Source organism: Porcisia hertigi, chromosome 25 (assembly GCF_017918235.1).
Source record: "Porcisia hertigi strain C119 chromosome 25, whole genome shotgun sequence".
Classification (NCBI taxonomy): Eukaryota; Euglenozoa; class Kinetoplastea; order Trypanosomatida; family Trypanosomatidae; genus Porcisia; species Porcisia hertigi.
The window spans coordinates 270,787-283,294 of NC_090584.1; the positions used below are offsets into that span (position 1 = coordinate 270,787).

The 12,508-nt window shown below is 56.3% G+C and overlaps 3 protein-coding genes across 3 annotated transcripts; all 3 read left to right on the forward strand.

The window, feature by feature from the left end:
* Positions 1-2,614: 2,614 nt before the first annotated feature.
* On the forward strand, positions 2,615-2,857 carry JKF63_04580 (uncharacterized protein; the record flags this gene model as incomplete). Its single annotated transcript, XM_067900563.1, has 1 exon — positions 2,615-2,857. One exon carries the CDS (start codon positions 2,615-2,617, stop codon positions 2,855-2,857), a length of 243 nt encoding a protein of 80 aa, XP_067756584.1.
* Positions 2,858-5,083: 2,226 nt separating this feature from the next.
* Positions 5,084-5,809, forward strand: JKF63_04581 (uncharacterized protein; the record flags this gene model as incomplete). Its single annotated transcript, XM_067900564.1, has 1 exon — positions 5,084-5,809. One exon carries the CDS (start codon positions 5,084-5,086, stop codon positions 5,807-5,809), a length of 726 nt encoding a protein of 241 aa, XP_067756585.1.
* Positions 5,810-8,498: 2,689 nt separating this feature from the next.
* On the forward strand, positions 8,499-11,585 carry JKF63_04582 (uncharacterized protein; the record flags this gene model as incomplete). The annotated part of the gene is made up of 1 exon (XM_067900565.1): positions 8,499-11,585. One exon carries the CDS (start codon positions 8,499-8,501, stop codon positions 11,583-11,585), a length of 3,087 nt encoding a protein of 1,028 aa, XP_067756586.1.
* Positions 11,586-12,508: the final 923 nt, after the last annotated feature.

Genomic DNA, 12,508 nt, shown 5'->3' on the forward strand with positions numbered 1-12,508 from the left:
GACACAGGAAGGGGGGCGCTAGGGGTTTATTGGGCACGTTGTGAAAAATTGCGTGAGAGTGTACTCACCCGAAAAAAAAAAGGGACATGTCATAAGAGAGAGAGTCGGTAGAGCAAACACACACGTCCACGCTGACACACACACACACACACACTTCCCTCGCTCCTCCCGTGTGTGTAGTCAGGCTCGCAGTGGAGCCGAAGTCTTTCTTCATCGTGTGTGAGTCTGTGCTTCCTTGCTTTTTCTTTTCGTTTTGCGACTTGACCGCTCGCATGCACGGCCCCCCTTCTCCTCCTCTGCTTTCCCCGCGCTGGTATGCGGGTGTGATCGTTAATGGAGGCGTGTGACCACGATGCTGGTTGTCGACATGGAAAGACGCGCCTTGGATTTCTTCGATGTAGCGTCACCAGTCCCCCAGTCCCTCACTCAATATCCCAATGTTTCCGTGACAGTCTACTCCTCCTCCTCTTTCTTTCCTCCCTTTTCCACTCTTCCTATACCTTGATACCTGCGGGCTGACTCGTGGGCGTCCTCTACGGAACTGTGGCTCTACTCTTTCTTCTCTCCCCCATTTTTTCTGTTGTTGTTGTCGCTTTTCCTGTCTGTCTGTCTGTCTGTGTCTGTGTGTGTGTGTGTGTGTGTGCTCGTCGGTGTACACCGACAGGTTTGTCATTCCCCACCACTTGTCTTGGGTGGTGTGCGTCTTCACCTGACAGGCGCACGTGTGACTTCTCTCCCTTCCCAACTCCTTTTCTTTTGTTTGTTGCACCCGTGGGGAGGGGGTGGAAGTTGGGGGGGGGGGTCGCTCACGACTTTCTCGTGTCCATTCGCACGTTTTTTTTTTCACCCACTCTCTCCCTCTGGAAGTGGCCGGCGCACTCTTTCGATGCATGACGTGAGGAGGGGGAAAGGAGCAGGGGGACTGCTTTCTCTCTCTCGTTTTTTGTTGTTGGCTTTATCAGAGTTTTTTGTGGCTTATTAACGGTTTCGCTTGTCCTCAACAGTTCGTTCATACCGCAGTGGTCGCAATGGGTACCACTACAACTACCACAACGAGTACTGCTGCCGCTGCTGCTGCTGCTGCTGTTCATCTGACGGTTATTGGAGAGCGCAGTACCCCATCCATTCTGCTACTGTTTTTTTTTTGCATGTTTTTCTTCTTGATTGTCTGTCTTGAATATTTCTCTGTTTTACGATGGGCTTATCCCACACGCACACACCTCCTCCTCTTCTCACATTTCCCTCTCTTCCCCCTTTTCTGCTTCGTTTTTTTTTCTCCGACGGCCATTGCGTTCATTCTTCGACTCACGCTTCTGCAGTCGCTGCCGTCGCGCTCTTGTATATTGGCAGTGTTATTCTCGTTACCCCATTCCACCCTGCTGTTTTGTTTTTTCCGTTTCCCCGTCGTCACGTTGTGGCCGCTTGATTCTTTTGTCTCTGACCGCGACTACTCAACATCGCTGCCGCAGCAGTCATGTGAAGCGGCTCTCTGGCGTGCAGTTACCCGCTTCGGCAGCCGCACCAGCATATCAGTCTCTTTCTAGCGGCACACCTGCCTGCGCAGCCGAGGTATCCGCATGCTAGCGCTCCTACAGAAGACGGTGGTGGTGGTGCGCCATGCGGCAGCTTCTCCTTGACCTCGTCATTGACAACGATGACAAGGGCTGAGGGGATCGATCGACACAGCTCCTTCGTCGCGGTGGCCGGCGGCTGCACCGCCGCCGAGCACTTCCTGCCCCTTCACTCTCTCCATGTCTTCGCCGTCTGCTACGTCTTGGGCGCCGAGTGTAACGAATGCCTCGGCGCTGTCCCAATCACACTTGACGCGTGTACCCACCGAGGCTTCGCGGCGGTCTCACAGCTGCTCCATCCGTAGCAGGCAGGGTCAAGGGCGGTTCTTACGGCAGTGGCTTATCAGCCGACGACATCTGCGCCACCTGTCACCGTGTGCTCCAGCCGCTGCAGGCGTTGCTCACCCAGTTCAACGCGGACGGGGATTCACGTCGGTGCCAGCGTCGTGGACTTGGTTGTGCAGCTCTTGTTGACGTTCAAGCGATGGAACTGGTCCATGTGCGCACCAGTAGCCGTTGCCGCCGGTGTGGGTGACATGGATGTGCTTGCAAGTCTGCTGTCCGTTGAGGAGCTTGAGCCAAACCTGGGCTTCCCCCCTCACGATTGCCGTGCGGTGCCACCAAGATAGGAAGGTGCTGCCTTTCCTGGTTTCCCACTACCGCATAAGACCCAACTATGGCGGTGCCTTCTACGTGGCTGTTGCCATAGGCCACACCGAAGCCGCGTACATCCTCGGCGCTGCTGCCGGAGTCAACGTAAACCGCCTTGCCAAGAGTGAGAGGGTACGTCGGCACTCTTGTACGCGCTACGTCAGCATCTTTTGGGCACAGTGCCGTCAACACAGTAGCCCAGCAACCATCACCCACTACGGCTTCAATGCCGCCACAGGGCCAGAAGCCCCAGCGCGGCGGTGTCAAAGCGCACGCATCCGGATGTATCTCTCACCGAGCCATCCCGTAATGCCGAGAGAAGCAGTGTGACATCCTCCGGTGCAGCCGCATTCCCTGGTGGCACCACATCTGTACCGGCGCCCTCGAAAGCCATGGAGCAGCTACGACACCGCGACAAGCCTCTCTTCGGCAGCATGTCGGCCGTAGGGGCCATAGGCGACGGGTGCACGGATGCCACAATGGCGATGTGGGGAGAAGAGATGGTTGAGGCGCACAATGCCGTTCACCGACAGGACGCCGCTATTCATTCCCCTCAGACAACACAGCATTGGCGTGACGTGCTGCTGTACTTGCTCGATCACCCCGCAATTGAAGTGAACGCCGGCTTCTACTGAACGCCGCTGCAGATGGCTGTGCTTGCCGGAAACACCGGGGTGGTTGCATGGCTTCTACAGCACCCACGTATTTGCCCTAACTGCATACCGACACCCGCCTCAGCCCTGAGGTGTATTGTGGCAACCCCAGTCAAGATGGCGGTGGAGATGCATCAACTGGAGGTTTTCACGTTACCCGTCCGTGACCAGCGCGTTCGACTACTCGTATCCCTCATACTGGACATGAAGCGTCTGGCGTGGAACGCGGAGACCATTCCATACCTGACGGCCATCGCTCAGTACCGCACACACTGGGAGGGATGGGGCTGGCGTTGGCGTCGCCACTGCGCACTCATGGCCACGGCGTCCACCTGCATAGTGGTGCTCTGTAGCTGGGCCGTATGGTGTTTTTGGTATAATCCTCTGAGGTTGTGCAGGGTCGTACTCCTGTGCACGTACGCGGTGCAGGAGATCATGAGCGTCGTGTTGTTTTCTTGGGAAGGATACACCACCCGAAGGGTTTCGATAGTGGTGAAGCATCCGGCAACCAGACCGGTGCCGGCGCTGATGGCTCTCGTGCACCATCTGGTCCCCTCCTGGTCGAGTTCCTGGCGGGGCGGCGTCTTGGCCGCACTGTTACTCTGCCCTCTTATGGTGCCTCTGCTGGTCTTTCTCTGTGCATGGAGTCTCTACAAGGTTCAGCGAAGCCGGCGGCCTTTGCAGACAGCCGCTCAAACCAGTTGTGCTGCACCAGCGGCATCTCGGCCGCGTCGATCCTCTTGCTCCCTTGAAAGTCCGACCGGCTCAGATTTCTGCTCGGCTTCTCGCGAACAAATCGATCGCCCGCTGAGTGGGTCGAAGCCCTTTCTCCCCACCGCACACATGGGGACCGGCGCGTCCGCCACTGCACGTTTCGCAGGGAACGGTAACATGTATATACACTCGTTTCCCAGCTTTAGCCCCGACGAGAGTTCTTCTCGCCCTCGACTAGCCGCAGCGCGCACACAGCAGCAGGGGGTTACCGGCTGCGGCAGCGTTCAGGGGCGGCTTAATACTGTCTGCGGCCTGCAAGCTTCGGCGAAGGCGGGGAGTGCGGTGTCAGTCTCGGTTCACCCAATGACGACGTGCACCGTTGGTCATGCCGCTTCCCCGAACGAGGAGTTTGCTCCCCGCATAGAGTCGTCTATAATAACGAATAGAGTCGCTGTCTCGTCGCCGGCTGGCCGCCGCGACCTGTGGGCAGTACGGTCGTCCCTCTCGCTTCACTGCTGTGACAGAGTACCCCCCCCCCCCAGACTTGACGCTGCGTACGTGACGTACGATTGTCTGCTTGTCGCCCCTCGACTTCTGCTCTCCGTGGTGGGTATCTTCATGTTTAGGTGTACATGGTGTTCCCTTTCCCCCAGCTCCGTCCTCGCCGTCGACTGCGATGATCGAGAAAGGCTCTGCGGTGCCCATGGATGGGGCGACGCCGCCTCTCTTTGTGAGGTACAGACCTCACTGATGTGCCTCTCTTTACTTTCACAGTGGGTCTGGTGGGCTTCTTCGGGCTGATCGTGTCCATCGTGAGCGGCGCTGCGCTGCTTGTCATGGCAACCTCGCTGCGTACGACCACAGCACAGTCTTGGCTCGCGCGTCACACCGGGTGGGACAGCGCTGACGGCAGCCACAGTGGCGACGGTTGAGTGTTGCACCACACTGAATGGGACCAGCGACGCCCCGTAGCCGACATTTCGCAGTCAATTGGACGATGAAGGCTCGTCACGGGTGTAAAACGCGCGGCGCACGTGAGGACGATGGTTATAACCGCTGGTATGGGCCAGGAATTCGTGGGTGTGCGTGTGGGACAACCAGGTGGCACCGTTGGAGAGGAATCAAGTAATTGAAAGGAACACCAAGACCAGCTGATGGTCGGATGCGCCGGACTACGGAAAACAAAGTTGCATATGCAGGCACACATCAGTCATGGATGAAGGGGGAGGGGGTTTCCATCTTCCATATTGACGAAGGCAAACGATATGAACCAGCTTTCAACTCGCGACGATCGGACACGGCTATTGCCGCATCCCCCCCCCCCCTCCCCCCAAATAAAAAGCTTCTTCCACCTGGGATCACTTGAGATTTGGATGTCACGTGCGCCTCTCCCCGCATCTGCCACTTCTCTCTCTTTATCTGCATATATATGCGTACCCTCTTTTCCTCTCGGTTATAAACGCAAACCCAAGCACACGCATAAGGGCTCGAATCATGCTTAATCATCGCGCATCTCTCTCCATTCCAAGGGGTCTGGCGGTGTTGCGCAGCTCGCGAGTCGGCACCCGTGTGGTTGGCCCGGTACTGCGGCCCGTGCTGCGGGCGCCGTCGTTGTCGTCCACCTGCGTTTACGCGGCGTCGCTATTCACAATTTCTCGTCGCTGGTGCTCAGCTGGAGGGTTATCCGGTCACGTTCCCACCCCCCCAAATGATTTACCGGCAAAGACGCCGTCACCTGTTGCGGCAGGTGAAGCGCACACGGGCCTTGCTGCACCCGACACCCCCGCTGCCGCGGCGACTTCCGTAGCGGAGCAGCTCAAGGTTCTTTCCGCAGAGGATCAGCTGCTTATCCTTGATGCTTTACAGGCACCGGAGAAGGTGAAGAGCTCCGTCATGGGCGGCGCCGGCATCGGCCCAGCAGATGGGGACATGGTGGCGGCCTTCACTTGCGGTCCGTGCGAGTACCGCATGGTGAAGCGCTTCAGCAAACACGCTTACACAAAGGGTATTGTAATTGTTGAGTGCCCCAATTGCAGGGCGAAGCACCTCCTAGCCGACAACCTTGGCTGGATGGAAGACACAGCCACCAACATCGAGGACATATTAAAAACCAAAGGCCAGAGCTTTATTCGCATTGGGGGGACGGAGGGCGACTACCAGGTGATGGACTCAGCGGCAACCGGCTCTGCTACGTCATGTACTCCACCGCAGGTGTCGTAAGGATAGGCACACGTGTTTGTCGACTGCTTTTGTTTTTCCGTGTGTGTATATATGCGCGTGTATGTGGCGGGGGAGGGGCAGGCGTGGGCGTGCGTTGTGTCACCAATAAGGGACTGCTAACCTTCTAAAAAAAAGCACATCTGGAAAAGCTGATGCACAGAGAGCTGCCGTGTGTTGCACCCCTGGCGCACTGAGAGAGGGAGAGAAGGAGGGGAGGGGATATCGTGTGAAGGCGTGCGCCTCTTTCAATGCGCGTCAAATCCGAGTGAAAAGCAGATGGTTGTGTGCGCCTGCAGGCAGGAAGTATTAGGCAAGTATCTCCCGTGGCGCAACTAACTCTGGACGGGGACGTGCATGTGCTGCTGCCCGCCATGTTTCGTATACTGCCCCCGAATGAGGTTCCCACAGGCTACCCCCCTTTCCCGAACTCCATGTTTTGAACACTCCTCTATGCCACATACATAAATATTTCTCCTCCCCCTCCCTCTCTGGCCCTTCGATTCCCCCCCCCCCAATCCAATCCAATCCAATATCTCAACGGTTTTCCCCGCTTTCGGACACACGCACGCACGCACATATACACTCCACGACAGTGTGGTGTAGCTCTAAGTTTTTTTTTTGTTCGTGTGTGACACTCTCTCTCCCCTCAAGAGGCAGCATTCGCGCAGAGACAATACAAGAGGAGGGCGAAAGGAAGCACGATTACAAACATTTGCAGGTGAGTGCCCCGCCGTGTTTGATTTAAACACACAAGTACACACACTCACTCAAGCAGATACACACACACACACACACACACACACACACAAAGAAGGATTTGATCCAATCCCCCCTCTTTTTCTTTCTCCCTTTGTGTTGTTATTTACTATTTTTTTATTATTATTTATATTTATTTTTTCCCCCTCCCCTTTCTGGCTTGGCCCTCTACGCGTGTGTTTCCACACGCTTGCGATCCATCACAGATACACGAAACCAAAGTGGGGGAGAGGGTGCGGGGGAAAACAACGAAAAAAGAAGTGGATTTAGTGAGCGAGGCCCACAGGGCTTCTTCTTTGTTTGCTATTTCTGATTGGCAAGCGGCTCTCTCTACCCCCTTTCCTCCACCCTCTTCCCCCTTCTATATTCCTACTTTTTTTTTTGCGTGTCATCCTCCCGCTTTTGGTTCTCCTTCGAATTCACCGGGTGTCCTTTCGACGCGCTATTGAAGCCGATAATAGAAGAGACCCCCCACTGTTTTGGGTTTACTTTGCATGCCAGAGGATTCACCCATCCAACACGTATTCACACACACACACTCACTTGAGCTCCCTTGCCACTTCGCTTGCGTTTCGTATACCGCGTGCGTCTGTTTCCTTCCCACTCCCCGCTTTTTTTTTTCGTTGTTTCTACAGAAGCATTGCAACTAAAACAACGAACCGGCCTTTCTAGTGATCTCGGAGGGAAACGTGAGGATCTAGTCAGTGACGTCGTCAGCTCTGTGTTCTCTGATTTTGGTTTCTTTTTCGCGCGCATGAGTCTGAAAGAGAGTCTCCAAACGTGCGTATTTTACTTTTTTGTGTGTGTTGTGCGCTTCTGCATCTTTTATATCCCCCCCACTCTGCACTGTTCTTCCGCGTTCTTGGTACTTGCGTCTTGCATGCAGGCACCCAGATAGACAGACAGACACACACACACACACACACACACGCACACACACAAGCACACACTCATATATATATGTATACACGTATATTTTTTCCACGTTTTCTCCTTGGGCCGCTGCACATTGATTTCGCACCTGCACCCCCCCCCCCAACGCGTAAGCCATATATTCCCCACTGTTACAGCTTTTGTCCTACTGTCTTTGTTTCGCTTTTTTTTTTGAGGTGTGAGGGGGGAAGGGGGGGACTGCTTGTAGTACTCTGAGCGACATCATCGCTGTCGTTTTTCGTTGTCACGCAGCTTTATGTCATTTGGCTCTTCACTCTCGTGTGTGTGTGTGTGATCACGTTGTGTAGCCTATCCTTTCCGACACCACTGGTATGTGCACATAGACATTGGCACAAGCACTCCATAGCTACGTAATTGTGTATAAAAAGACACCAGCCATCATCACTCTTTGCTACTTTGGTTTTCCCCTCTCCCTCTTTTTTGAAGCTTGGAAATCCTTACGTCGAGCTCCGCTTCCAAATCGCATCTCTTCTCACCCCCCCCCTGCGTCTGCTTGTCAGATCACACCGGAGTTACTGTTTTTTTAAACTTTTTCTCGCTTCTCCTTGAGACTCAGTGTGTAAACGTGCGTGTGCGTGTGCGTGTGTGGCTGTCTTTTCCCACTTCGTCGAAAAATAGCATTTTTTTTTGGATTTCGTATAGAAGGAGCGTGGGGTCAAGAAAAAAAGAGGGAAAGCGGAAGGGGGGGGGAGGCGGGCTGCCGACACTGAACAACAGCTTGAAAACGGTGAGTGCGTGCAGACACCCCTGTTTGACACCGTTTTGAATTTTTTTTTGTGAGTGTTTCTTTCCACAGTTTTCTTTCAATTTTTTTTCTGTTTCTGTTTCTCCCCCTACTATAGAGACCCCCGGGCACACACACACACACACACACACAATACACGAACGAAAAACGCAGAGAGCAGACTCGCGTGTCAGGGGTGGGGGAGTTTCGGCAAGCAAATAAAAAGTAGGAAAAAAAGAAAAAAAGGTTGCCACGATGTCCACCGCCGTCTTTGAGCTGTTCAGTAAGCTGGCCACGGCGGCTAGTGTCGGTCAGCCAGGGACATCGTCCGCTCTTGCGATGGCACCACCGCAGATGCTCCTGCCGACAGATGAGGAATGTGTGCTCTACGGGCAAAAGAAGCCGATTGTGTTCTTCTACGAGCCACGGACGACACAGCAGCACCCCAGCAACGCGTTGGAGGGCAACACTGGTCCCAGTGCTGGCGCAGCTTCAATGTTGAGCAGTCGCACGATGTTTCTTCAAGGGTGGCCAGCGGAGATGTCTGCAACACAGCTTTCTGCCCCAGGGACTTCGGTGCACGCACTCCGTGTGACGAACGCTGAGGACGACCTCCACGCCATGCTTTCGACGCAGGAGGTGTGGGCCGACTGGCCGAAAACAATCCGTGGCTGGCAGCTCTGTCCGGTGAATCACCTGTGCGCCGTGCTGCGCACCAAAGCTGCACCACCGAATGTGCATTTGCTGGCCTCACGCTACGAGCTGGTGGGCACGTCTGCCGTGTACGAGCGATATCTTCTACTGACATCTCAATCGAACGGAAGCATCCGTGGGGCAGAGTCTGGTGCTCCAAGGGGTGCCATGAGTGCAAGGGCCTCGGCGTCTATCAGTGTTACCGAGCTGCGCGCACTTCGGCGTGTGGCCTGCCTCTGCCGGTGCTTTTGCAGTAGCGCACTGAAGGTTCAGCCGCGCGTCACCGGCTTCTACGGCGGTGCCTGTGGCGGCAGCGGTGGCGATACGTGCGAGCCGCCTCCACCCCTGGCCGACCACGTGCTCCGCTTGGTGCCCACCTCCCTCCAGTACACCTTCTGCTTCGCCGCAACAGCACTGCTGAGTGCAGCAGACGAAGATCGTTGCCAGTCATGGGCTACAACGACGACTGCTTTGAGCCGGAAAAAGCTAGGCTCAGTTCAGCAGTCCTGTTCGATGACAGAGGCGGCGAACACCTCCGGTGCCCTCTCTGATGTCGGGCACACAACTTACTTTGAGTCTGTGTCACGATCACGGGACCGGAGTATTTCTACGGTGCGCGTGGTGGAGGGCGCTGGCGGTGGTTGTGGCGGCACGACGGGCGCCGCTGGTGTCAGCTTCAGTGAAGATCGCCGGTCAGCGTCGTCGACGCCAGCGCAGCCGTCGCTGGCGGTGAGCCGCATGGATGAGCAGCACGACTCGTCTTTTGCATGGCGTCACCACGAAGACGTGAGGCCGGAGGATGACAAAGGAACGCTAGGGGAGGCTCTTCCGCCATCACAGCAGTGGCGGGCCATGGCGCTTCGTCGACTTCTCAACAGGTCTCACTACGACGAGCAGGTGCCAGCCGGGTGGTGGCGCTGGCGCTACGCATCGAGTGGCGTTTTGAGTCGCGCCCTCGTAGTCGACTCCCTTGACGGTATCATCCGCTACACTCATGGCAGCCGTCTTGCCTTTTACACAGCCGTCTCGTTTCTCGATCGGTTCGTCGCCGTCACCGTGGATCCCCTCGCAAACTTTCTTGCCTACAAGCGCCAAATTAATCGAGCTCGCATGCGGCAGGAGTTGGACTGCTGCATGCTGGGGATGCCTGGCTCGAGGCCCACCAACTCACCCAGCCCCACTGAGACTGCTGCGCAGCAGCTGTACGCCACCAGTGTGGACACCAGTGTGCAGGGGCGCGACATTTGTAACTTTCTGACACAAGCGATTTTGGTGTGCATTATGCTTGGTAGCAAGACAGTCGACCTCTATCCCCCTCGCATTCGCAACTTGATAGGTTGCGTCGAGGACACCGCCTCAATCAGCGAGGAGGAATTCGTAATTCTCGAGTTCCACATCCTGCTGACACTCGGCTTTCCTGTTCACCCCGTGACTCTCTTCGAAGCTGCCGGGACACTGTTGACCTTCACCACCAGTGACGCCCTTTATGGCACTCTCACAGCGTCCTACACGACACGAAAGTTGCTAGAGGAGCACCAAGACCGCTGTCATCATCTTGACAACGTTGACCGGCTCATGCAGGAGGTGGCGGCGGTGGAAAAGGCCACCGCCGTAGCAGGAAGTGCGCAGCGGCCACCGGCCGCGGCACTAACGTGGGCTGACCGACAAGCCATCAATGATTGGCTTCGGCTGCGTCTCTTTACGTTTTTCATCTGCGACGAGGTCATCCGCGCTGACGCTACTGACTCTGCCGTATCGCCATTGGCGTCTGCGTCGTCGGCGAGTGACAGCACCCCGCCCCACGACGGTGGCGCCCCGCGCCGGATCGCCGTCGAGGAAGACGCGAATGGGCTGGGTAGTGAAATCAATCTTCTTCAACTCTCGCCCGTGCTCGTCGCCGCGGCAGCGCTCGTGGTCGCAGCCGAGCAGCTCCGCATTCCACTTCCTGCGCCGGTCCTGCGTCTTTTGCCAGATGCGATGCAGGCGCATCTGCGCGACGTACCGGCTTATGGGAGCGGCGAGAAGAGTCAAAAAAATGGCGATGACGGCTCTGGGCGTAATTTGACTGCGTCGTACAGGAGAGGCCCGCACGTGAACCCGTGCAACGTGGTCATCGAGGAGCCAAACGTCCCCAACCGTCGCATTGGGTCTGTGGCGAGACACAATGAAGCATTGACTGGGCTGCGCCTCACAGCAGGCCCCACGGATGACCACTACAAGGTTTTGATGGAACTGTCTCGACTGCTGGAGGAGGAGCTGAGGCGACTCTCAGACGACGAAGGAAGCTTGCAAGGGCTGCTCGCGCAGTCCAGTATGTCAACCGCTCACCCCACGTCCACCTTGCCAATTATAGCAGTGGGGGAGGAGGAGCCGGTAGATGTCAGCAGCTGCGCAGTGGTCGCCGCAGTCGAGTCCTCAACTTGTCCCGCATCTCCGTACACCGCTGCAATGTTCCATGGAGGGGCAACACGGCGGGATGCATCGTCGTCATCACTGGCATCGCCGCTTATTCATTCACCACATGCGCGTGCCATTGCCATGTTTGGCCGTATCATTGCCCAGATCAAGCTGTTCCACCGCAGAAATGGGGAGAAGTGCCCACCGGTGTTACTGCAGCGCTACCGGTTTCTCTTTCGGGGAGGCGCGTGATGCGTGCATGTGACATGAATCCTCTGCCCCCGTTCTTTCTTCCATAGGGGGGAGGGGTGACCGCGCTGAAAGTCAGCCATTATCCACATCGACATCGACCTGGCACATGTGCACATCCCCCGACTTTTCCGGCTTGCAGTTGCTGCATTACGAGGAGAGTGACACTTTTCATTGTGTGTTGATTTTATGTTTTTTCTTTCCGTTTCACAGGATGCACAGAACTGTGTTCTCAATGAGTGTGTGTTTGGCTTTTCTTCGGCGTTGTGATAAAAGGCGACGTGCGGCACCAGATCGTGTGCAACTTTGAGTTCGCATGGGCGCTTTGTGTACACACTCCTCCCCCTTCCTCCCCTCACAACTTTTCTCCCTCCCCCCGCCCGCCATGCTCCTTTGTTCTTAACTCATAGACTGCATTCACGTATACACGTTTTTTTTTCCTTCTAACATGTTTAGTCTGCCTTACTGCCTGACATGAGCTCGACTCCACCCTCTGCTCTCCCCTCCCGGTACCGTGTCTCGTGTGGTGCGAGGCAGTGGTACACACGCGTCAGAGCAATGGCCGACTCCGTCATCTGATTACCGTCTCCGTTTCGAACGCCGTCCACCCCCCATTTCGCAGGGCGCCCCTGACAGCCCTCTCCATGATGCCCCGTGGCCGTGTCGTGCATCCCTCAGGGTAACACGGGCTCACCCCGCCACTGTGCCATGGAGAGCCGGGTGAGATGCACTTGAGTGGCGTTGACACTGTGCTCATGATGTGGATGACGCCGACGTCTGCACTGCTGCGGGTCGGTCCCGTGGAACGTCATCTAGGGCAGCACCGCCGACGTCCGTGACGATGTACTGCACGGCGCTCGCTCCATTGGCGGCGTCTGATCCTGCCACCGCGTGAGGTGGTTTGGTGGTAAGGTCTCGAGGGCGAC